Consider the following 26755-nt stretch of genomic DNA (forward strand, 5'->3'; position numbering starts at 1 on the left):
CCTGTACCTTCATCTGTGTAAGCACAAATTCACACGTAGACTACATTGCACAAATCATGTTTATTTGTGTATAGTGTATATACATATGTGTATGTGTGCGATTATTGTGCACACTTTGAATGGATGCACACATGTAGGAAAGTGCATGTGCATGCATGGTTATGAACATGTGTGAATACATACACATGTTTACATGCAGATATGCAACCTGATCATACATTATGTAGATGTGTGCATGCTGTGTACAGATGGAGATAGATCTGTAGGTGCTGATATTTCAGTATTAACTGTCTTGCTCACAAAGTGTTTCCCTGAAGCCAATCATTGTATAATAGGAAACCAGTGAAGAATCTCTTAATTAAATGAATCCAGCCTCTAAGTAGACTCCTTCCCAGTACTTGGCATTCCTTCCAGGTAGTCAGTATTGTATTCAAGCCATTCATTTAGAAAGCCTTCCATTCCTCTCCTAATCTGATAAGTTAATAATGAGCAAAACTGGCCTAGTCAGAAGCAATACAAATAACATAAATTCTATTTAAACAAATTTAATGTCATTGTTTTGTTCACATGGAAATAGTTATTTCCATCACTATGAGGTTTCTTAGCTTGGATGAAGAAATAAATCAGTGATTAAGACTGGAGAAAGCACCTTTGGGTGAAGGGTTGAATCAGGGATTAGAATTGGAGAAATGGACAGCAAGCATCCTTAGATTATAAAATAAATTCCACGAGTTGTGAGAACACCCCACACACTGTATTTCTACCCCCAGGTAGATGGGTCTGATGAAGATAGGGTAGCTGCTAGTGATTAATAAACCAGGAAAAAGTCATAGAAATAGTCTGCACTTTGTGGTTTCTTTGTGTACACCAGACTGCTCTTTCTATATTAGCAGACAGGTCTGACACAGGAAGGGTAGTAGGGAAAAATTAATAAACCAAGCCAATCAGGAGAGAGTTGCATAGTCCATTTGCTTTATGTCTCATGGTATCTCTGAGCACGCCAAGCCAAAACTGCTCTTTTTTTTCTTTTTTCCGGGGGAGGGGGAGAGAGGAAGAGAGGAGAGAGGGGAGAGAGAGGAGAAAAAGGAGAGAGGGGAGAGAGAGGAGAGAGAAAGTGAGGAGAGAGAAAGAGAAGAGAGAAGGGAGAAAGAGAGGACAGAAAAGAGAGAGGGGAGAGAGGGGGAAGAGAGAGGAGAGAGAGGGGAGAGAGAGAGAAAGAAAGAGGAGAGAGGGGATAAAGAAAGGAGAGGGGGAGAGAGAGGGAAGAGAGAGGGGAGAGGAGAAAGAAAGTGAGGAGAGAGAAAGAGAAGAGAGAGTGGGAGAGAGAGAGGAGAGAGAGGGAGAGAGAGGAGAGAGGGAGGGAGAGAGAAAGTAAGAGAGGAAAGAGGGAAGAAAGAGAGGAGAGGGGGAGAGAGAAAGAGAGAGGGAAAAGAGAAAGAGGAGAGAGGAGAAAGAGAAGAGAGAGGGGGAGAGAGGGAGAGAGAGGAGAGACGGGGGAGAGAGGAAGAAAGAGAGGAGAGGGGAGAAAGAGAGGGAGGGGGAGAAAGAGAGAAGAGAGAGGGGAGAGAAAAAGAGGAGAGAGGAGAGAGAAAGAGAAGAGAGAGGGTGAGAGAGAGAGAAGAGAGGGGAAAGAGAGAAAGAAAGAAGAGAGAGGGGAGAAAGAGAGGAGAGGGAGAGAGGACTTTTTTTTATTATTAAACCAATACTCATTACCCAGAAGGGGGAAGATCAAGTGATGCTGGTGGGCTTTACATATAAAAGAGCTAGGTGTAATGGAAAGAGAAAATTGGGGGAACACCTTTGTTTTGGATTAATAGCTGGGTGTCTTCTTACAATTCCACCCTTTCTGTTCAAAACAAAACAAAACAAATTTAGAAAGACTACAAAAATTTGTTCTACTTTTCTTCACCAAAGGCAGGAACTCCAGATCAGAACTAATAAAAGTAGTTTTTATTTTATGTAGGCACAGTAAAAGTTGGCTGTAAAAGTGTTAAAGGTTACATCATATACATCATTCTCAAAACAATCAGTTTATTCCATATTTTTGTCTTATATATCACAAAATTTTTCATAGACTTATCTGAACATAAACATTAGAATCTTTCTGTAGATAAACATAATTCAAAAACTCTTAAACATTCTTACACCAAGCTCTATAATACAACTTCATTGCATCTGAGTTCCTTTTCCATAAACTTCTCTAAACAAAATCATAAAAACATTTCTGCATATATATGCAGTTTAAAAACAAGTTTACTAAAACATTCTTATAATGACCACTGTAATAAGAATCTATAGTTTACAAGTTCCTTTTCCATCAATTTCTATGGACAAAGACATTAGAACATTTTAGCAGACATAATTTTGAGATTAAGTTGCTTAATAATATACAATAAAACATCACATTAATTGAAAAGCATTCACTAGAATAGCTGAGAACTATTAAAAATCTAACATTATATATTTCCCTGGAACTGTGCAAACTAACATTAAACCACTAAACTTGGATACAAAACCATCTGTTTGTAGTGACGCATAGAACAGAACAATAGCTATTAAAATCTGTACAGGTAGAACATACATTTTAACTAGAAACATAATGATCAGTGCAAACAGGATCAAGAAATTAACCTAGAAGAAAGTTGCAGGAGGTTATGAAAGCATCTTTCATGGAGGTTATTCCTCCATCTTCTCCTTCATTTTTTTCTTATGTGGTATAATGCTTAGGTCATCCAGGATGGAAAGATCTTCAGTTCCTGGGCCAGAATCTGGGTGGTGGAACCCACTCATCTCCCTGTTGTTGGTCCCCTCAAATGGGGGTTTCTCTTTGTCTTTTACCCCACCAAGTTGCTGCAGGTTGGTGCACATGGCCCCTGTCCTGAATGTGGCAGAGGTCCCCTCAGGTGGGACAGAAAAAAGTAGTGAAGGGGAGAGAGCTGAAGACTCTGAGCAGCATCTTAGATGCCAATTCTCACCATCTTTCTTCTATCAATGTTGAAGAGCATTGCACATTCAGTTCAGTTCAAGGAGGCCTTGATGGTGATTATCCACCAGCGGGTCAAATAATTCACCATTGTTGAAGTCTTCTTGGGTCCTTAAATCATTGTGAGATCATCCTATGTACCCCCAGCTGGACAGGTCTGATGAAGGTAGAATAGCTGCAAAGGATTAATAAACCAAGCCAATCAGGAGAGAGTCATGAAGTCAGTCTTTGCCTCGTGATATCTCCAGGTGTGCCATGGGTAAAGGGTTGAAACAGGAGTTTGGGGCTAGATGAAGGAGAAGCAAGTGCCCCTGAGTGATTGGGATCAGTAAGCATCTCTTATTCTGGCATTCAGAACAGACTTAAAGTGGGTGAGGAGCATGAACAAATATTGAGGCTTAGAGCTGGGCTCTTTAGATCTTACTGCATTATAAACCAAGGCCAAGTCAAGAAAATGGATTACAAATGTGAAGATCGCTGGGGGTGGGGTTTTTGTGAATGCTCATAATTTAAGAGCCCAAAGATAAGAATCTTCTTGTGTGGGATGAGGCATGAAAAGACAGTGCAAGGTAGAGATAAGAAAAAGGGCAATGGGCAGGAAGACACAGGCTCTTCTTCCTGGCTTCTCAGGATGTGACGCCCAAACTCAGAGGACAGCACACAGATGGTCTGGCCATATGAGGCGAGGGGTGGATAGCACCATTTCCCTGGGGACCATATTCTAGATTTGAGCCAGGTGCCAACACTCTATCAATTGACTTGGGTAGTGATGATATATTAGAATATGAACACTTGAACATATTAAGGATCTATGTATTTTCCAATATGCCAAGTATACTTTGATTTTCTTCCTTCCTACTTCCTCCTCCCTTCCTCTCTCCCTTATTTCCTTCCCCTCCTCCCCCTCCTTCCTCTCTTCCTCCTTCTATATTCCCTTTTTATTTATTTGTTCCTTCCATCCTTCCTATCCATCCTTCCTTCCTTTCTTCCTTCCTCCCTCCTTCTATATTCCCTTTTTATTCCTCTGTTCCTTCCATCCTCCTATCCATCTATCCTTCCTTCCTCCCTCCCTCCCTTCCTCCCTCCTTCCCTCCCCCCTCCTTCCCTCCCTTCTTCCTCCCTTCCTTCCCTTCTTCCTTCCTCCCTCCCTCCCTTCCTCCCTTCGTCCCTTTCTTCTTCCCTCCCTTCCTCCCTCCCTCCCTCCCTTCCTCCCTCCCTTCCTTCCTTCCTTCCTTCCTTCCTTCCTTCCCTTCCTTCCTCTCCTTCCTTCCTTCCTTCCTTCCTTCCTTCCTTCCTTCCTTCCTTCCTTCCTACCTTCCTTCCTTCCTCCCTCCTTCTATATTCCCTTTTTATTCCTCTGTTCCTTCCATCCTCCTATCCATCTATCCTTCCTTCCTTCTTCCCTCCCTCCCTTTCTTCCATCCTCCCTCCCTCCCTCCCTCCCTCCTTCCTTCCTTCCTTCCTTCCTTCCTTCCTTCCTTCCTTCCTTCCTTCCTTCCTTCCTTCCTTCCTTCCTTCCTTCCTTCCTTCCTTCCTTCCTTCCTTCCTTCTTTCCTTCCTTCCTTCCCTGCCATGTAGCACCTCACATATTTGAGAAAATGTCAGAATAGTTTAAGGCTGAATTGTGCCTTTGTATTTTTTCTGCACATATGAACACAGTGAGCTGTTTTTAGCTCCTTCTACAATATTTTAGAAGGAACTCGTTTCTCATTCTGATGCCTTGGGTGCTCACTGAATGCAAAGTGTCTTCTCTCAAAAAATGAGTCTGATGTTAACATCAAATCTGATCTCTTGCATTCATCACTACCTGTGTGATGTAACAACATGAAAGAAGAATATGAAGCTATATTTAGCTCTTTAAATATTTGGCTTTGGGTCATCCAAACCCAGTCATTCCACTTTCTGCCCCTGGCAGAGCTATGCATTTACCTTGCAACTGGCCTCACCTGCCCCCAATTAATACTTGTTTGCCTAAGCAATGGGTCCTAGATGAAAGGGTCATTTGTAAAGACATGAGTTGAAACACGTGGAAAGTGTTAATTAGCTCCTTGTGTCAGGCTAGGGAAACGACAGGTACAAGGATGTCATTATAATTATCCATTAAGTCAATAGTCAGTGCTCACATTACTATTATTAAAATATAGCAGGTGGGCCCAGGGAAGTGGCTTGAGTGGCAGACCAGGTGACTAGGTATGTAAGACCCCAGATTTAATCCCTGGTACTGCATTGGCTCCCCAAATATCAAATGGTGAAACCTAAGCATGACTCAGCAGGGTCATGAAATGAAAAGAAATGAAAAGGAAATGAAAAGAAAAGAAAAGAAAAGAAAGAATGAAAAATATAGTTATAATTTGGGCCAGAGCAATAGCACAGTGGTAGGGGTGCTTGCCTTACACACTGACCCAGTTCAGACCTTGTTTCAATCCCCAGTGTCTCATATGGTCTTCCAAGTCAGGAGTGATTTCTGAGTGTCACCGGGTGTGACCCCCCAAATAAACCATACATATATAATTATATCATCAGGATCTGTATAGAATCCAATTGTCTGTATTTTTCCTAGTGCCACTATCTTCCTCTGGAATTATCACTCACTTTTTCTTGCTTGGTTTTACATGCCCCTGTCACTGTGCTGTCCCTTAGCCTATATCAGTGTCAGCCTTTTCCATATGTATCAGTCAGAAGGACCTTGTTGAGATAATTTTCAACTTGCCAATATCTCTCCATATTTCCAAGTCAGATTATCTGCTCACTAGACCAAACTGATGTCTAGAGTCTTATACTTCCCTTGATCCCACTCTGTGAAGTTGTCTGTCTTCAGTACTATACTTGGAGCTTATATCTTCTGATCCCCTTTTCTACCTTTGACTGGGGCATAATATCCAACAGAGAGAAAAAAAATAGGTGGAAACTGGCCACACTTTCTCCCGCCTACCATGTTGATGATGGGTGTGCCTCTGCCATCCATCCTCATACCTGATTAGAAGAGGCATGTCATGTTGCTTTTTTTTTTTTACCATTTGTTTGCTTGTTTTGGGGGCCACATCTGGTACTGCTCAGGGCTTACTCTTTGCTTTATTCTCAGGATTGCTCCTGATTGAACTCTGGGCATCATATGGAATGCTGGAGCTAGATTTGGATCAGTCACATGCAAGGCAAATGCCCTACTTACTATACTATCACTTTATCCCCCTGTATTTTTGACTGTTTTGAAGGAAAAAAAACAACAGCATAGAATGTAGATATCATGAGAATCTGCTTGTCTAAAAATAACGGCATTCTTCTCCAATGCATGATCAGTCTGGCTATGTATAGTACTCTCATTTAGGCATCATTCTAGCTCAGAAATGTGAAGTTATTGCTCAATTGTCTTCGACTCCTGGTGTTAATATTCATAAGTTCTGGTTTGTGAAGTGTGCTGGACATTTCCGTCTTCCCAAATGAATGTGTCTTCTCTTAGTCTCCATTGTTTAGACAGTTTCTTGCTATTCCATATGTTGAGTCGTGTAGTCTTTGAGCTCTATCAGTTTGGGGACTTTTGCTTTTCAATTGTGGAGTTTGCTAAATTGTTTCTTTGATAACATTCTCTGATTAAGTTGGATCTATCCTCTTATTTTGGAAATTACTTTTCTATCAACACTGGTGTGCTTGAACTAATATACATTTTATTTATTTATTTATTTATTTTTGGTTTTGGGGCCATACTCAGTGACACTCAAGGGTTACTCCTGGCTATGCACTCAGAAATTGCTCCTGGCTTGGGGGATCATTTGGGATTCCAGGGGATTGAACTGCGGTCCATATTAAGCTAGCACATGCCAGGCAATGCTTTACCTCTTGCACTACCGTTCAGCCCCTCTTTATTTCTTTTTTATGCCGACTGCAGGCTGTCATTGTGATTTTCCCTTGGACAATATTTTCAGTTTTATCTGCTTAAACTTCTCTGTAGCCTTTTATTTCTGCTTCCAAGGTTTTGATCTCCAAGAGTTCCTCTTTGTTCTCTAAAGCTTCCTTTTTAGTCACCTCTAATCTTATTTTTGTGAGTGCAAGTTTCTCCTTTTGAATATTAAGTGAGTTTTTTTGAATTTCCACCTAAAAAGATAGCTTTTTTTTCTCAGATCCATTGAGGCAAAATGAACAAAATAGATATATAGATTTGGCTGCTGATTTGATGTACATTTGTATTGTGAAGTGACTATGGTAATTAAGCTAATTAACACATCTGTCTCCTCACCTTGTCATTTCTTGCATCTCTCAAAATGATCATAACGGGTTCTCAAAAATTTGGTCTCTGACTGTGTCTGTATATTTTTTTTGGCTTTTCTATTATTCTGATACTTTCATGTTGGGAGATTTTCTTAGATGGGATGATGACAGGGATGCATGTGATTACAAGGATGAACGTGTGTTGGTGGTGGTAAATTGAGTTGTGGATGTGTAGGCCTAGAAAACAGGGAGTTATGATCTTTCTTCTTGGGTCTACTGGGTTCTGAAAATGAGGCGTAAATCTCTCTTTTCCAGTCTGGGAGAAAAGTGAACTCCCTGACTGCAGCATGCTGAGGGTCGTATTCTTTGATTTACCTTTAAAGTGGGACTGAGCAGGGGGAGAGGGATAGACATAATAATCTCACTCATTTGTGAGATATTAAAAAAGAAAGTAAATAATATTGAGAGACAATAGAGACAAGAGCCAGGAGGATCAGTCTATTTTAGAAAGCTTATCATAAAGAGCAGGGGGAGTGCAGTTAGGGTAGAGAAGAGACCACCATGTCAATGAGAATTGGGAATAATCTCTCTGGACAGGAACTACCTGCAGGAAAGAAGGAAAGTGATGTGCTTGATGTCCCTTCAGTAACAATATTGAAAACTACAGTATATAAAAGAAAAAAATGAAAGAGAAGAAAAATAAATACCTGCCCCAGAGGCAGGCAGTGGAAAGGATGGGAAGGAAACTGGGGATGTTGGTGGGAAGTGTACACCAGTGAAGGGTATTGAATACCATGTGACTGAAACTCAATCATGAAAATCTTTGTCACTGTGATTATAAAAAAAGCAACTGTATTATAAACAATCTTGTAACCACTGTATTTAAATAAAGTAATTTAAAAAATAAGTGGGACTGAGCAGCTGGAGAGAAGGTACAGAGGAAAAGAGTCTGACCTGCATATGCCAAGGCCCAGTTTGATCCCCACACTGCTTGGCTCCCTGGCACTGCTGGTTGCAGCCCTGAAGCAACATCCCTCGCATTACTAGGCATGGTGGAGGCTGCCACATGGACAATCTTCAGATGGCTGGATGTGCAACACCCTATTCTTGGTCCCCTACTTTGGACCCACCTCTGAGAGAACAGATCAAGGGGTCCCAGGCTCTCTGAGTACTGTTTAGAATACCCTCATGCCTGACCAAAAAGAGTGACTCTCCTTTTATTCAATCCCAATTTTTCACAATTTGTGGGAGCTATTGAAGCATTTTCTTCTGAAAAATTCAGTCTGAGGCATCTGGATCTGAAGAATGGCTGGCACTTTAGGGTTCTGATTTTGTCAGGCTCCAAAGAGAATGCTTGTGGGAGATGAACTGGCTTTGGGCCCTCCTGTGAGGCTAGGCTCTGTGGGGACAGTTGCCTCCCTGCAGGGTGCTGTCCATGCCTCAGGGTGCCTATCCATGCCTCTGTGAAAGATCAGTCTCTCAGAGGAAGAGGGGATGTGGGGTGAGAGCAGGAGGCTTCCACCTCGCTAATGCAGTCTCAGACTGCGTGAGTTTTCCTAGGGACAGAACACAGAACAGCAGTGCCGCTAGAAAAACATCTCCCCTTTCAGCACTAGAGGAAAACACACATTAGTAGCTGGTCAGAATTGACAATAGGTCCACTTTATGGTGTTGGTATCCATCTTGGTGGCCTTGCAGGATTTGAGCAGAATTTGATGTCAGAGTAGCAGGCCATGAAACACAGCTAGTCATCCTCCTTCTACCTGCCTATTGATTCATTCATCCATCTATCTACCAGCTTCTAGTGATGACTACCATCTTTCTGTCTAACATCCTGTCTCCTATTACCCATTTATACTCTGTATACCCATCATGCACATCTATTCATTGACCTTTTATCTATTACCTGTAACCTATTTCTCTCATGCTCTTTATTCATCTACCTATTTTCTATCTGTAATCCATCATGTTTCTATATTATACATCCACCTACCATGTCTAGGATCTGTAGTCTATCCTCTATTTATACACATGCCTCCTTACCTATCCATCTATTATCTATCTGTAACCTCCCCATTTACTTATCCTCTACCACCTAGCTCCATACCAGTCTGTAATTTTTCATCTATGCAGCTATTCAACAAATTCTGTATCTATAATCTATCATCTATATATGCATCTATCTATTCACTGACTTCCTACTTTCTGTCTATAATCTACCACCTATTTATTTTACTTTTAACATCTTTTCTCCTGCTGTCATCTAATTTATAGGCTCAACTATTCAAAGGGAATTAGAGAAATAAGTTTCTACATGAATCATTCCAGCACAGAGACCAGCTTCATCTGAGGTATTTATCTTAGTCGTTGGGGTAAGCATGTTAGAATTGCAGTTTCAAAACGTCTGTGTGTGTGTGTGTGTGTGTGTGTGTGTGTGTGTATTTTATAGAGCCCATCACTGCTAGCATGAAGTTGGACCTCATATGCTTCTAAAGAGCCCACAGTCTTGAGCCTTCCTGGTGCCATCACCTTGGAGATGAGACTAAGCCACAGGCCAGGCTGGGCCTGCTTTGCTGCATGACTCTGACAGGCTCAGACTCGCTTGGCTTTTGCTTGCGGCTCACCCGCTGATTTTCTCCATAATGGGAAGGAGAGCCTACCTTGTTGGAGGTGCAGCTGGACCTGGACTCAGGCAAGACCAGGATGAACCTTCTAGAACCTGATCTTCAGGATCCAAAATCAGAGGCTGCTCGTGCTTGATTTCTACATCCAGGCCAAGCCAGCATTGCTGTTTGCATCTGTGTCCAGGCTAAAATCATCTTGGGTAATGATTTTCCTTCTCCTCAGGAGCTGGTAGTTTATGATAGACAGGGTCTGCCTATCCCTTCCCATCAAAAACTCCTCAATATTATGTTTTTGTGTTGAACAATCTTGTGTGCAGTGTATACAGATCAGTTGTGTCTTGTATTGAGCAGATTATGAAATTATTCTGTTTGGAGAGAATCTTCAACTATAGAAATTACAGCTGTATGGGTATTTAAGTATACAGTTTACTATTTTTTTTTTACCAATGGTTGGCTCTCTTATTTATAGACATATTTCTAAAGACTAGGCAAGTATTTTAAAATTTTTGCATCCACAGAATTTTGAGGATGGTTTAAGATACTTAGGGGTGTTTCTACTTTGAAGAAACCTTGAGATAATCATTGATGAGCACTAATCTATTTTATCGGTTTCAAATTCAGGATCTCTATACCTGGGTATGTTCAAGGTCACCTATATATGAGACAGCGGTTTCAGAGAATTTTACATATTCTCCAGATCTTTAGATCCTGAACATCTTGTTTTAGGCACCTTATCTTAAACTGAATTTCCGGAGAAAAAAATAAAATGAGTGAAACTCCTGGTGTTTCTAGGCATCAACTTCATGGACATAAAATAGTTTGTCATCATATTCAGAGCTTGAAAACCAACCCTTCTAGACAGATATGGACTGCCTGCAGATAAAGTTTTTCTGTTTGCACTTTATGGAATTAGTTGCCTAGGATCCAGATGGTAAATGGGACTTTGTCTAGGAAAATGCCTTTAGGGGCACATGCATGTACTTACCTAATATGTCTTTTTTTCCCAAGTCTTGACTGATTTAACAAATACTGAGTGGCTCATTTGATGGCATCTGTGATACTGAGGTGATGAGGATAAAAGAAACCCCTGGCATCTGGACAGAAAGAGGACAGGGCCAATATCAGGAAAACAAACCCTCAGCATACCTGTGGACTTCATAGAAGCTGGATTGGGATTACAAGATATTGGTAATCATGGGTTCCCTCAGCAAACAATAATTTGGGGTTGCCACAATTTTACTTTTATTAAAATCCTCCTTATGGAGAATTAAGAAACAGGCTGGCAATAGTGAACAGGGGGAAAAGCAGCAAATGTTGAAGATGAGAGATCCAATAGAAGGAACCAAATGCAAGGACACTTGCAAGGAGTCCCAAATGTCAGAGGCACATGCAGATTTAACTCTGAGCATGTCTTTGGAAACGAAAGCAACATCCTCATACTGTGGTGGTGAGGATTAGTTCTGGGTTTCCAGTCTAGCTTTTTAATACATATTTTGTTTTATTTGTTTTTTGTTTGGGGGCCACACCCAGTTGGTGCTCAGGGGTTACTCCTGGCTATACTCTCATAAATTGCTCCTGGCAGGCTCAGAGGACTATATAGGATGCCAGGCATCAAACCTGGATAAGTTCCAGGTTGGCTACATGCAAGGTGAATGCCCTACCTGCTATGGCCCTCCCTCTTCCCCAGTGTAGCTTTGTGGGTACTAAAGTGTTTTGTCCAAGAGAGCTGGAGTTCTTTTTTTGGGCCTTTTTATTCTCTTAAAGAGTCTCCACCTGCAGCCTGGAGGGAAGACAGCCATTGACTCTGTAGCCAGCTTGACTTGAATCATTTCAGAATACCCTTTGCTCTTTTGGTTCCTAAGAGCCAGTGTCTTCTGGACCTCAGCTTGGAAGATGAGAAACTCTTCCATTTCCTTTTCCTTCTTATTTCCTAGCTTGTCCTCACTCTGAAATCTATACCAAAAATGCGAGAAAGAGAGACCTCACATTTGTGTTAATACAGGACAGTTCCCACACAATCCTTTTTTCAAAGTTATAGGAACTGGTGATTTTGTATGTGTTGGGCTGGTTGTGGTATTTGATTCATACCAATACATCAAACCTCTCAACACCTGCTTTCAGTGTTAAGAAAAAAATAATTTATATGAGAGGCTTGACCACAGAGGGTGCTTAGTTCATAAGGAAAACCAGACCAATGGACCCACACATAGAGCTGTGAATAGCATACACTAGAATATTCTAGAAATAGTTTTGACAGCTAAAGAAAAGGGGACATATTTAAATTATACGGAGCCCAGATCACTGAGCAGGCAATTTTCCTGATCCCATGAAACAAATCACCCTATGTTGGTTTTTAGCCTCAAATGCCCAAAGCAGCAGATTATATAAGAATTTGGGAACATATTTGTTGACCTTGTCCAATTCAAATCCTCTCCCTAAGAATGATGTTGCATTGAGGCATTAATCCTCAATATCACCACTGCTTTGCACTGCTGCTTGGGATGTTCGCAGAGTGATGTGGGTGTGGGCTGTTTGTCTTGGTGTGCTTTGTGGCTTTCAGAGGGTTGGAAGGCACCTTGAGATGAGAATTTGTGACACATGTAAATGAATGGTTTGCCCCCGGTTATTCCCTAGTCCTGCCCATCAGTGATTTCATGGAAGGGTCTGAGGTGAGGGTCCCTGGAAAGGGCTCAATAGGAGTGGCTGCTTTCTATAGGTGATAAGGACCCTGTTGTGTGTTCAAATCTGGAGTGTTCAAGCACCCCTCTTCCCTGGAATTTGGGCTCCGAAGGCAGAATCCATAGATGAGCATTCCATGGTGATTGCATCTGTTGGGCTCTATTCCTGAGGAAGCTGTCACAGACTTTCTGCCAAGTCCCTGTCAGAAGCTCTGAGCGAGTAGCAGAAACAGGTAGAAAGTCAGAATATGAAAGAAAAATGAAATTAAGGCCATTTCTGAGCCCTGGGAAACCTGCCCCTTTGAAGTGTAGTTGCAGAGCATGAGATTTTTCCCTTGGTCGGGAGAGGACTTGCTAGGTTGGCAGGAAGGCAAAGTACCCCTCCCCTACACACACCATAAAACCTGTAAGATGGGTGGGAAGAAAAGATAGGGGCTGAGGTGTGGCACTTCTATAAAGGAGCAGAAGTCTGGAGCTCCAGAAAAGGGGAGCTTGTGCAGAACAAGCCTGTGTTTCATCTGGTAGGGGTAGACCAGGGGACAGTGAAACAGGGCAGAGTGAGTCCAGTGTGGGTGAGACAGGCAATGGGCAGGGGCTTGTCTTGAATGAAAATGTGGAACTTTTGCTTATTGTGAATTATTTGTAATTCATCTTGACTTTTTAAATAGGGTGAATACGGATTCCAGTGGAGTGCCCGCAGTCCTGGCATCCTGTGTTCTAAGATAGAGCCTCCCTCTAGTGTTGGCTTCCTGAAGCCATAGAAAGGTCAATCTAGGCAGGCATGGCCCAGAGCTAGAATGTGATACCATGCAGAGGTCTTCCCAAGTGGGAATGGCTCAATCCAGGGAATTGTCACAGGCATTTGACCCCAGAGGAAACCAGGGCATATGAATTGGTTTCCATCTATTCACAACCACTGGGACCTTTAGACCAGGGCCAGCTTGCAGAAGTGACTCATTTGCCATCCACATTACTAGTTTTGATTATGTTTCATGGTGTTGAGGGGAGGCTTGAGGTCACACCCAGATGGGTATGGGGACTATTTCTGAATCTGTGCTCATGACTAATCTCTGAGGCTTGGAGGACCATAGGTGGTACCAGATCAAAGTAGAGTCAGCAGTATGCAAAGCAAGTGCACATTGTTTTGGAACCATGATTTAGCTTTGCTCATTTGCAATGGAAAGATGACTTCTAAAACAATCGGGCTCCGAATTCTCTTGAACAGGAGGGAGAGAGTTTTGCCCCAGCTGCAAGCCACGCCAAGCAATCTAGAAAAATCTAGAACTTGTGTTTACTGATGGCACTTCATTTACTTCTTCTTATGTCTGGTTCTCTCCTTCATTCCTCACTTCAAAGGGGATTTCCATTCACTTGCTAAATACTGACATTTTCCTGCTCATGTTAGGTACTGGGATGAGGGATAGAAATGTCTCTCCCTTCCTTTTAGAAACGTGTTAAATCTCATAGGCAGGGGCAGGAATAATAGTACAGCAGGGAGGGAGTTTGCCTTTCACACAGCCATCCCGGGTTCAGTCTCCTCATCCCATATGGTCTTGAGCCTGCCAGGTACAATTTCTGAGTGTAGAGCCAGGAGTATGTGGCCGAAAAACCAAAAAAAAAAAAATCTCAAAGGCAATGTTGTGGGGAAGAATTGTGTCTCCCTATCTAAAAACTTCGCATAAAGTCTTGACCTCAGTCTTAATTAAAAGTCATCAGATTTCTGCATGGTCAGGAGTATGATGTGGGAATATTCATAGGCATGGTGCTCAGGTGCTATGGAGGTGAGTCATGGGAGATGCAGAGGAAGTGGGAATGTTCTGGAGCATAACCTGCAAGCTGGGAACATCAGTGTTTTCTTTTTCTTTTCTCTTTTTGGTGCTTTTTAATTTTTATGTATTTCTTTACTTTTGAATTTACTTTCTTTAACAGAATGGTTACAAGGTTGTTCATAATACTGTTTTTGTTTCATAGTCATAAAGTTGTTCATAATTGAGTTTAGGTGATACAATGTTCAACACACCCTTCATCAGGTTACATTTCTCATCATCAATGTCCTCAGTTTCCCTTCTGCCTGTCTCTGGGGCAGGCATTTTTCTTTTTCTTCTCTCGCTCTTTGTCTCTCTCTGTCATCCTTTCTTTTTTTCTTTTAGACACTCTGGTTTGCAATATTGTTACTGAGGAGTATCTACCTATCACTTTATTTCCTTTCAGCACCTTGTTCTTTTCTATAGTGGTCATTTCCAACTATCATTGTCGTAGTAGTCCCTTCTCTGCCCCAACTGCACTCCCCAACTATTTGTGGCAAGCTTTCTACCATGGACAGGTCCTCTTGGCTCTCTTCTCTATTGTCTCTGGGTATTATTACCATGCTATTTTTTTTTTCATATCCCACAAATGAGTGTTGCCATTTTCTATCCATCTCTCTCCCTCTGGCTCATTTCACTCAGCCCGATACTCTTCATATTCATCTATGTAAAGCAAATTTTTCCTAACAGCTGCACAGTATTTCATTGAGTAGATGTACCCTCATTTCTTGACCCACTCATCTTGTTCTTATCTGTTGCACTCAGGTTGTTTCCAGATTCTGCCTATTGTGAATAGTGCGGCAATGAACATAGGGGTGCACAGGACTTTATTGCCTTGTGTGTTTGTGTTCCTAGGATATATATCCCAAGAAGTGGTATGGAGCAGTCACCCCAGAAGCTGTAGGCAGCTAGAAAGTCTCCACAGCAAGCCCTCCATGCTAGGTTTTCATTTCTAGGTTTCACCACTAGAACAGAGACTCGCCTTTGAGGTTTCTAGTACCCAATTCTGGGGATGCTCCCACAGTCCCAGGGAACTAATGCTATTAAATCATGCTGTGATTTAATTATGATGCTACATATAAATGCTCCTAATTTGTGTTGTGAACCAGGAGTTGAATCACTAAAAATTATGGTCATGGAGCTGATGAAATGAAGGTTTTTTTTTTTTGAAGAGGGAAGGATTTCTGATCTGGATATTAGGAGTTTATGGGTGTGCTTGCAGGTACAGGGAAGGATGGGATGAAGAGAACTTATTTTCTAGGAGTGAGGGAGGCTACCACAGTCTGTCTGGAAAGGCTGAAGAAGTGGATGGGGTATGGTTTGAGCTCTGGAAGCATGTAGGGGAGGATGCAACCGCAGAGATAACAGAGCATTGACTGATGTGGTGTGGCCCAGTGACAGAGTATTAATCACTAGCCATGGTCTCTTGGGGGAGGCATTTGACTGACGTTTTTGAGGAGACCAACAAAAGCCAGGGATGGAATGAGACAGAATGAAGTGTTTTAAAATCATGGCTGGTCATGGTTGTGGACATATTCCATATTGTAACATGTCAGATCCCACTATACTGGGTAAGATGGTAACTAGCAACAGCACAGAATATTCTGGCACATTCCTGGGGTGCAAGAATGTGGTTTTACCCAGTTTATCTGTAGAGGATCCAGCTGTCTGCAGCATCTCCCAGGGATACCCTTGGCCTGGTGAAGAAAGTTCTGGCAGGAGGTCAGGCCTCTGGGGCTTCCAGAAATAACCCTGTCTTGATCTCTGTATGAAAGAATCTGGTGAGATCACACAGTCACTGAAAAAGGTAAAATTCTACCCCCCAATCTACCTTTTCATTGTACTTTTCCTTAGAATAAATACACCCTGAGGGACTCGTAGAGCTTAATCTTGATTCTTCCATAAATAGAACAGATCCTCTTTTCTTGGACAAATCTTGTAGCTGCTAATTGAATGGTAGATACTCAAAGAGGAGAACTAGCTGATAGTGAAGTCAATATCTTTGATTATTTGAAGTTAGTATCTTTGATTATTAAAAACATTTAAATTAGCTAGAAAATTCTCACTTTTTTATTATCTTGTGGGTGAAATGAAACGGATTTATTCTTAACACAAAAATCATGATTTGGGCTTCATCTTTATTATTATTAGAATCTGTAGCGTTGTGTGGAAGCAGAAGATTGTACTGACAAAAGTTCATACCAATATGAGTGTTGAATCAGGTACAGGGTGTGCTGACAATCCATTAGGTGATGAAGTCCATTCAGGCCAACTAAAAATACTCTGCTTGTCTCTGAGTTTATGGTTGATTTTAATTTTTTTAAAAAGCACCACATTTAATAGAATTAATTTACCTTATATTGACCCATTTAACAAATTGTCTAATGTATTCATGGTACGTAGAGTTTTACCGTAGGTTGAAAGGTGGAAAAGACAGAAGTCTAGATATCAACCAGTTAAATGCTCCTTTGTAGGGAAAGTTTCTGCTAGTCAGTGTTGAGAGGGGAAGAAAAATTTGGGGCAGAGTGTTCTGTTTTTTAACTAAGAAAATCCAAAGGCTCTCTGGATTTATTCTTCCAGCACCATTTTATAAGGCTTTATAAAATTTATAAGGCTTTGCTCTGATTTTACCATATCTCATTCTCTGTCAGACAGAATTGCACATGCATCATTGGTCCTATTTAGTAATTGACACGTGGAAGCACTGATATTTCTTAGAAAATGATAGATGTTTAATTTTATGGATTTTTCAAAGCCACAGAGATCACATGCCATTAGAAAAATGAGGTTCAGATTTATATTAAAATTCTTCCCTATATTTTTTGCTTATATGTATTTCTTTTATATAATCAAATAATACAATGCCATCAAGAACGTATTACAGAGGGCCAGAGAAATAGCTTAAGGTTTGAGTGTAGCTATGCATGCAGGAAGTCTGGGTTCAATCCATGAACCCACTTGGTCCTCTGAGCATAGAGCCAGGAGTGACACCAGTACAGTGTCAGGAGCAGCCCTCATGCACCAGCAGATGTATCCCAACCACCCCCACCCCAAAGAAACTGCTAAGTGTTATTTGGGAGGGGACATAACGTGTTGCAACAACCTCCCAATTTTGATTAAATTTTGCAAAAATTTTATAGCAAACTGATATCATTCATTTATCAGTGTGAGGAACTTTAATTCACAACATCTCAGCAACTTGATGGTGTCCTAGTGAACCTACACAGGGTTTTCATTTTTTTTTTAATCGAACTCCACAATAACAGGGATTTAGTACATCTTCTCTGCTACGATTGATCCTCAAGCACTAGAACTATAAAACATTCCTTCCTGGTACAGTGTTACATAAACCCCAGTTGAATGAGTGCAGTTATTTCACTGACAACAAAAGCAGCCTAAAGGAGATCAGTAGGGCTGTGAGTGGAGAGAGGACTTCAGCAATGTGCAACCAAGTTTTGCAGTGAGTGGATATACTCCAGTGTTTATCATGATCCCCAAATTATAGTTGCCCCCATTTATCCTCACCCAAATGTGACTGTGTGATCAGGAAGAAAGCCAGAGAATTTGGGAGTCCCTGACATATCCTTCCATAGGCAGCTTGGCATAACACGGACCTCGTTCCTGTCCTTTTTCCATCACCCCGGCATCATGCCACAGAAGCACTGGGGGTCTGTTGACAGCCTGAGTCCTGCCAGGGCCCCAAGGCTGCACTGGGAAGTTTGATGATGGTGAGTGGCTGATGACCACCACTGCCCTTAGCTTCCTCTCCTGCCCCTCCAGGATGCTTAGGAGACATGTTTCCATCTTAGGGCCAGGGATGCTGCCCAGTGAAGGAGCTAGCCTGAGCAGAACGACATTCGAATGTGCAAAGCTCAGGTCTGTAAAAATAAAGATAAATGAATATAATATGGATGTAAAGTGGATCCTTATAAGGGAGTCCAAACCCTTCCTCCATCTGGCTCCTCCCCTCCCCTCCTCACCACTCTCCTCTCCTCTTTTTTCTTTTCCTCTCCTCTCCTCTCTCCTTTCCTTTCCCCTTTCCTCCTCTGTCCTTCCCATCCTCCCCATCCTCTCCTCTCCTCTTTTCCCCCCTCTTCTCCCTTCTTTTCTCCTCTCCTGTCCTCTCCTGTCCTCCACTTTCCTCTCCCTCCTCTCTCTTCCCTCTTGCCCTCTCTCCTTCTTTTCCTCTTTTCTCTTCTTCTCTTTGTTCACCTTTTCTATTTTTTGTTTCGCTCCTCTTTATTTCTCATTTTCTCTTCACATCCTCCCCTCCCCTCCCATCCTCTTCTCACCTCTCCTCTCCCTCCCATTATCCTCCTTCCCTTCCTGCCCTCCTCCTCCTCTCTTCCCTTTCTACCCTTGCTCACCATCAGCGCAAAGGTCATGGTCACATTAGATCTCATGTCCTCCAACCCAGACACTTTCTAGTACTGAATTTAGGTCTTCCTCTCCTCACTGGGGCTTCAGCACCTTCCTGCTCTGTACCTTCAACTTCTGAGGGTAATGACTCTCCTATTTACCAGATGACAATTTGCTCCAGGCAGCTGAAAGCACTAAATGTCCGAGGCAGGAGATTCCCTCCTCCTCCTCTTCGTCTACGGTGCACTTGTTCTTTAAAGAATTAAGCCAGGGCTGGCTTCCTGGCAGAGCTGCTGGACATGCAGAGAACCAGCCTCTTCTGAGATGCTGCATAGACCTGATGTGGATATTGGTGGCTTAGTTTTCATTTCTGCATCTTATCCCTGCTGTGCTGGGTAAGAGACTGGCAGTTCTGGGCGGGGATTCCCACCAGCTCCTGAGGGCCAGAGAGGGTAGAGTTGGGACCCTTTACAACTACTTGGAACCCTGAAAGGCCAAATTTGATTGGAACTACAGGGAAGTAGCTTTTTATTGTGTCATGTTTTCAGAGGCGACATTTGAGGAGGCCAAAGCCAAAGTGCAAAGTAAAGCATACATCAGGAAGGCTTGAGAGAGGACAGAGCTGGTCTTTTTTTTTTTTTTTTTTTAATCAGGAGGTTAAGGGTTTCTCCATGGGGCTCCTGGGAGCCCTGCAGCAGGAGAAGCAGACTGAGGAGTGCTGGGGCCCCCCTCTGGAGGGGGATTGGATATCCTCCATAATGGACATAAAATTAAACAGGATAAAGCACCCCATTTCCTTGTTTCTACAGTTGCAATGATATACAAACTCGGCAGCTTCCTTTTCCCTTGGGACTTGAAACAGGAGGATGAAGGAGCTGAGTTTGGCTCCAGAAGATTCTTAAAGGAGTAGGAGTGTTTGGTGGAGAGGGGTGGGGTAGGAATGGGTGTGGGGACTATTCCAGACACCTGGGACCAGACTGGCTTGTGGAAGTAAATCAGGGCACAGTTCTGAAATCATAGTCATTTATGTGGTCCTCTTTGTAAAGGGATCACTTTCCAACCAAAGTGTGCCATTAGTGTTCCCCATCTATCTGTATGCGACAGAAAGCACCCCCAATCTGATAGAGAGATTGTTATTGAGCCTCAAGGTGAGTGTGGAAAAACCTCCAAAACAGACAGATTTGGGGTCAGAGTGATAGCACAGCAGGGAGGGCATTTGCCTTGCATGTGGTCAACCTGGATTAGATCCCTGGCATCCCATATGGTTTCTGAACCACCAGGAGTAATTCCTGAGCACAGAGCCAGGAGTAACCACTGAGAACTGTTGAATGAGGCCCCCAAATAAAACAAAACAAATCAAACAAAAAAAACAGGTCTCAATTAGTAATTCAAGGGCTAAAGAGAGCACTGATGTTTAGGGTACTGGCCTTTAAAAGGAGCACCCCACATTGATCCCTCACAAACAGGTCCTGGAGCACCACTAGGAGTGATTCTTGAGCACAACCTGGTGAGGACCCCCAAACCCCAAAAGCAAAACAATAAAACAGAGAGAAGTAAGAGTTCACACCCCAGCCTTAGCGTGGTTCAGAGAATTAACTGGGATTCAGCGGTGTGCTCAAGTTTGCCGAAGATCTGGTGGCAACATAAAGGAAGGTCCAAGGTTTGGGGAGAAAGTGGTGAGAGATAAGAACCAGCCAAAGTATGGGGGGTCATGTCATGTGCACAAAATGACCTCAGGTCGGAGAGGTGGATTGGGAGGGGACAGTCAATTCCTTTTCTGAGGTCAGGGGACAGGAATTTGGTTGCTTATGCTGGCAGAGTACAGGTGGGTAGAGATAGGAAGCTGCTGCATTCTGAGGGGGTTTCATGGGGGTAGTTAGGGTGGAGATTGAGGGACATTAAAGGGACTATGGGGTTGCCACTGGAACACTACAGAGATTTCTGTGGTTACTGTGGTGCTCTCTCTGTACAGGCTCTAAGGTGATTCTGCAGCTACTGTGGGGATCCTCTGGGATCTCACAGGCTTCCAATGCATGCTTGGAAGATGCTTTGGGGACACTTGAGGGAGGCGATTCTTAGCTAGAGGCCATATGGATATTCCAAAGGAGTCAGAGATTAAGGTCTCATTGATGGGGATAGGGGCACAGTGCAAGATTAAGGGACAAACTGGTAGGAATTGGGGGCACAGGAAGGAAACAAGACTGGAAAGGGCTAGAGTCAGTAAAAGGCTAAGGAGGACAGCTCTGGGGTTCTCCAGAGGTCAAAGTCATTGGAGAGATGGTGGTGGACAGAGATGAGTTGTACATACCTCAGAATTTCTAGTCAAAACACAATGAACAATACAACAATGACAAATAGCAAGACAACTGATCAGCCAGGAGTGGAAGAAGCCTCTAAATAAGAAAACTTTAGAACAGAAATTAAGTTGGTGGGACTGTTTTGGAAAATTACAAACAAGATAAGCATTTTGTTGTTATTTTTGTTTTTTGGGCCATACTCAGAAGTGCTCTTGGGTTATTCCTGGCTCTGGGTTCAGAACTCACTCCTGGCAGACTCAGGGGACTATACGGGATGCTGGTGATTGAACCTGGGTTGGCCATGTGCAAGACAAATGCCCTCCCACTATGCTTCATGAGAAGAGCATCTAGCTAATGTAACCAACCATCTCTGGGTATCTCTGTAAAGCCCATGAACATAGTCACACCAAAGTTAAACTTATTCCAACATTGAACACAGCTTTTTTTTTAAATACAATATCTAAAATGTGGAAGCAAGTACAGTTCCTTTTCACAAATGATAGGAATAAAGATGTGGTTTATTTTAACACAGAATTCTCTTCTGTGTTAGAGGAGACTTGAACATTCCCATTGGAATAGAAGAGATGCAAGGTCGATGAGGTTAAGTGAAGTGAGTTAGAGGGGGACAGCAACTATTTCATGGTCTCACCTGTACAGTGCAAAGGTCAAATCCCAAACTAAACAATACAAAGCTAAACAAAAGACAAGGCGATGGATATGGAAGTAAGATTACCTGTGGGGAAAGGGCTAGAAGAAAGAGGTAAGTTGAGGGTGGAAATAAAAATCATTTTGTAAGCAAGGAGAAAGGCACATTCCATAGTTGGTGTGGGAAGTAGAAATGAGAACCTAGAAAGGCAATAGCTGCCATATTGCAGAATAAGAAAGGTTGAATTTCGCCCTATCTGTGGAATAACCTGAATCCCCAATTACTTCAACAACATATCTCAGGGCAGCTGAACCAGCTGGTGGTTCCAGTTATTCATTCAGAAACGACGGTAGAGTGTGGGACACTATTTCCGAGATGGTTTGTCATCTTAATTTCAGGGAACGCCGGCATTGGGGGCTCTTAGAATCAGGAGGAAACAGGAGGAGAAACTGTTTCCCAGAGAAGAATGTTCCAGATGGAAAGAGCAGCTCAGGTTTGAAGTTCCAGTCTGCCAAACGGAACTTGGGGAGTTCAGATGGACATGCCACCCCCTTCATCCTGTGAGCTGGCTCTTCCATCCCAGATGTTACACACACACACACACACACACACACACACACACACACACACACACACACACACACACACACACACACACGGCAGCATCGGCCTTGGGCCCTGAGCCTTTGGGGGTGGCTGGAGGAAGGTGGGTGTGCTGGGAGGTGTCTCTTGGAAGGGTCTGGAATGAGCAGGCGATGCCAGATCAGGAAGCACATTTTATGTAACCTGGAGAGGTTGGAAAGGGCGAAGGCGGGAGGAAGAAGGTCTGATTCCCCTTTGGACAAAGGGCATCCAATTAGATTAATCCCAGGGCAGAAGGGGAGAAAGCCTGTCTTTACTCCCGCAGGAAGTCCTAAAAAGAAGGGCCCTTTCAGCCAAAGGAGGAAAGGGGTACCTGAACTCTCCAAACCTGCTGGTGTTGTGTCCTCACTCAGGGCCAGAGTCTTACAAAAAAAACAAACAAACAAACAAACAAAAAGGATGAGACCCTTGACCACTGAGACCCAGGCCCCTCAGCAGCCCCCTTTTCGCCCCCCCCCGGTTCCTACCTGTCTTGGCAAATTAATTGTTGGAAAAGGGGAAACATTTGCACCAGCCTTTCTGCAAGGTTTCTTCCACTCTGGGCAGAGGTGGGAGGAGAAGGGGCCGGTTCCTGCTGGAACAGAGGAAAGGAGAAAAGTTTGAGGTGGGTCTCAGCCCTAGTGGGAAACTCTGTCTTGCCCCCCACAGAACAGGAGCTTTCTCCCTCTCTCTCTGATATATTTTTTTCCATTGACCCTTGTGCCCCAGCCCCTGCCCAGGTATACAACAGGAGCAAGTTCACAAAAAGGTCATATAGGTCAGCCCTGCAGCTTCATTCCATCATCTGCAACTTCAAGCCCCAGCAAAGAGGCTGGTATCCAGGGAAAGGAAACCTCATTTTCTTTTCAATTTGTGTGACGTTTTGGGGGTTTCTTCTCATGAGCCCGATTCCCGGTGAAACCCCATCTTCCCACTTTGGGTTGTGCTGATCAGCAAGAGCACCCACCCTAAGGAATGGGATGGGATCTGGGTGGCTCCATTACTGAGAAAAGGTCCAGCATCCTCTCTCCTCCACCTCTCTGGGGTCTCCGGGAGCCACGCGGGACTCCTCTCTGGACCTTACATGGGAGAGGGCGGGAACACGGAGATGGGGAATAGAGCCACGTGCGAAGACCCCTGAGCTGGGTCCTGCGCACAGGGGACTGGAGGGACAATTGAGGCTAGTGCTGCCTGGCCACAGTGACGCTGTGATTATGGGCACCCCTCCTGGCGCGCGCAGCAAGCAGAACTGGTGGCTTTGGCAGGTGAGCCGCGGTTGGGCCCCAACTGAGGGGCACTTGGGGTGCGGGTGAGGTGGAATGGTGCGGAGAGGTGCGCCCCGGGAACGTGCGGGGAGGGTGGAGGGAAATCCAGTAGGGGAGGCAGCCAGCTCCGAAAACCAGGAAAAAACGGAGGGTTCCCCGCGACCGCGCACCCTCCTGTTCAGGGAAGGGTGGGTGGGTGGGGAGAGGCCGGGCCGCAGGAGACGCACAAAGACATGCGAGGAGGCGCTGAGCCCGGCGCGCGCACAAAGAATCGGGGCGCACCGCCGCTCCGGCTGCACCCAGCGCCCCCGCGCCGCGCCCCCCGGGGCCGGGCCAGTGCCGAGCCCGGGGCGGAGCGCGCGGCGGCGGCAGCGGGACCCGGGGCGCCCGCGCTGTCGGGGGGACCCGGGCCGGGCCGCAGGCGCGCGCGGGGGCGGCGGCGCCCGAACCCAACTTGGCCTCGGCCTCGCCCTGGGCCCAGCCCGCCGCTGTCCCCTCCTTCCCGCGATCCCGAAGCTCCTTCACGCACTCCCCCCGTAACACCCCCTCCTGCGTCCAGCCCCGCGCTCCCCACCTTGGAAAACAAAGCGGGGGGAAAATGCCCGGAGCTGTAGCTCGGAGCGCGCAGCCCGACTCAGAATAAGAAGTGAGTACAATGGCCTGTTTGGGGGGGGGGGGGGCTTGTCCCGATTTCATGTCAGGGATGGAGGTGCCCTCCAGGCTGCCCTGCGCCCCGAGGGGGACCCCAGGGCTTCGGGGCCCGAGGTGAGACGCGTGCCCTCTGCCCCTCTCCAAGCCGGGTGGACTCCGCTGCGCCCGCGAGGTGCTGGCCAGTCAGGCTATGGGGTGGCAAAATGCTCCTTCTCCCCTTACTGCGGGCTTTGGGGGTACGAGACGGGAAACCCCTAAGAGGGGGTTGGCGGCGGCTTTCCAGGGTCCGTTTCGAGGAGTCACCCGAGTGCAGGGCGCCAGGTGCCCAGGTCACACTTGTTGCCCGGTGCGTGGCTGGCGGGACACGCGGTGGTGCTGAAACGAAACGAGTTGGTCATCTGGGGACAGGTGGGGCGAGCGCGGGCAGATGTGGGCCCCGGGGTGAGGATGCGGGAGCAGGGTTGCGGGGTGGCTGCGGAGTGCTGGGAGCTGTGGAAGGCCGGGTGCGGGGCTCGAGTGGCAGGGGAAAGCCGGGTTTCCCGGTGGAACTGGGCAAACGCCGCACTGACCGGGCAATAACCTGAAAGCTGGCAAATGAGAGGGAGAGCGAGGCTGTTGTTTGTGAATAGTGGCGATTTCACAGGGTTTCTGCCCCTTCTGTCAGCCGAACGTGCAAAAGGCATATTTCTATGAATTGCAAAATAAGGCTTGAGCTTGCAAAGCAAACAAACCCATCCGGAACCATAGAGCGCGTTACTGAAGACAGATAGGAAGAATATAGGCGGGCATTTATATGTTGAATACATAGCCCCCTACTACTACTGAAACATGGCATGGGAATGCCTTAGCCTGGTCTGGGGTGCTCCAGATAAACAGTCTTGGACTGGAGGTTACCTGGATAAACAATCTGGGTGTTTTTCAGTCTTGCACACTGCAGAGCACTGAGGTGCAGAATCGGAAATTGGAAAGCACAGGGAACCCTGGAGGAGTCTGCAGGAAAATCTCTCTGGGAGCCAGAACAAGGAGCTTCCGTGCGATTTTTTTTGCCCAAGATGGAGAGATGGCTTAATTTTAGAGGATGACTTTTTATTTTTCACTCAGACTTGCTAAGCTGGGGAGGTGGTGGGGTGGAGATTGCTGCGGACTGGGAATTTAGCTGTCATCAGCACTGGGGGATTGGGAAGTTTGTCTTATTTTTAATTGAAACATTGAAAACGGTACCTGTGGGTTGTAGCTTTAATGGGAGCCAGTGAGAAGGCGGAGGGAGAGAGGCACACCACCTCTTTAGGTGTGTGGGGAGCAGGTTGATCCTTTGGAGGAAGATGCCTTATTCTTTGAGCCATAGGTTATTGACCTGCACCCCTCCTCTGATGTCACCTCTTCAACTTGGAGAGAACTACTTGGAGCTTTGCTGGCCTGCGTTCTCCCCACAGAGTTATCTGTCATCCTTTTGCAATCCTTAAGTCTAGCACTTCCAATTACCTGGGCTTGCCAACGTCCTCAGGGATGGGTGCCTGAATATTCCCTCGAGGAACCCCCCACCAGCAGAAGTTCCACATGGGGCATGCAGTAGTGGCCCAGTGTTCCTTGGAGAACCGCTTCTCCTCATTCCCTTCTCATCTTCCAATCATTTCAATGGTCTGCCCGGTGCTGAATGCAATTCCATAGAGATTTCTTATAATTTACCCCAATGTGGCTTTTCCATGGTGTTATCCATGTATTAGTCTTCTATGTCTGCTCTCATGCTAAAGTCAGGTTGCTGTTTCAGGACTTAATTACAGACCTTCCTTAAGTTTTTTTTTAAGTCCCATGTTACATATTTCAGCCACCCTCTTAAGTCTTTTGGTTTCATCCATGCTGCCCTTCCACTCAGATATTCTTCTATCTAATGACTCATATTTTCTCGAGTGAGTGGAAATCTCTTATTGCTTGGACTTTCAATAAAGGGGTCCATTAACAATATTTTCAAGTATTTGAGATGAATAATAAATGGGTCGAGCCACCTTGAAGTCTAGACAAAGCCAGACTAATGGAGCACTTAGCTTCATAACGGGCACATAATGTCTAAGGTGTGGGACAAGGTTTAACATTTTTCCTGTATGTCTGTTGACATGGACACTGGGCCTTAAGATGCCACGTGGAAGATTGTACCTACACCATTAGAGATTCATTTATTTCACTTTAAACATATCAGAGTTCAAATAACAAATCTTGAAGATCTCTTAATTCTGAGTCCATTTTGGAGGAGTAAAGGGAAATGTGGGGATTCTTGAATAGTTTATCATGTGCTTGGCCAGCAAATGAACTGTGTTTTGCTCTGAACCCTTTTTGAATCACAAATTTGCTTCTCAAACAGTTCCTGTACTTGATGACTTTTAAAAAAGATTAGAAATATTGTACATTATGCTGATGATTATGGAAATAAATATTAAGTTCGTGAGAACAAGGATAAACTCACAAACCTTCACTCTATGATTGTCTAGTTTGGGGACTTTAACTATACAGGGTAATCAAAGTCATTGGTTGGTGACTTGCTGGGGGAAAAGTGGGGGGAGAAACTGATCGGGATGAGTTTTTCTCATTGGCTCAACTTCCTCCTCTTTGGATCCCCAATAGAAGCTCA

At 44.5% G+C, this 26755-nt stretch overlaps 2 protein-coding genes across 2 annotated transcripts in view; both read left to right on the plus strand.

Annotated features, from left to right (window-relative positions):
- The window catches only part of PROX1 (prospero homeobox 1), a 612185-nt gene that overhangs the window by 536466 nt on the left and 48964 nt on the right, over positions 1-26755 (plus strand). The gene's annotated exons all lie outside the window — the stretch shown is intronic.
- The window catches only part of KCNK2 (potassium two pore domain channel subfamily K member 2), a 99831-nt gene continuing 97016 nt past the window's right edge, over positions 23941-26755 (plus strand). The window contains exon 1 of the mRNA XM_049769532.1: positions 23941-24127. Within this exon, the coding sequence (XP_049625489.1) occupies position 24127 (1 nt within the window). The 5' untranslated portion in view covers positions 23941-24126. The remainder of the gene's footprint in view (positions 24128-26755) is intronic.

The sequence above is a fragment of the Suncus etruscus genome, chromosome 3 (assembly GCF_024139225.1).
Source record: "Suncus etruscus isolate mSunEtr1 chromosome 3, mSunEtr1.pri.cur, whole genome shotgun sequence".
Taxonomy (NCBI): domain Eukaryota; kingdom Metazoa; phylum Chordata; class Mammalia; order Eulipotyphla; family Soricidae; genus Suncus; species Suncus etruscus.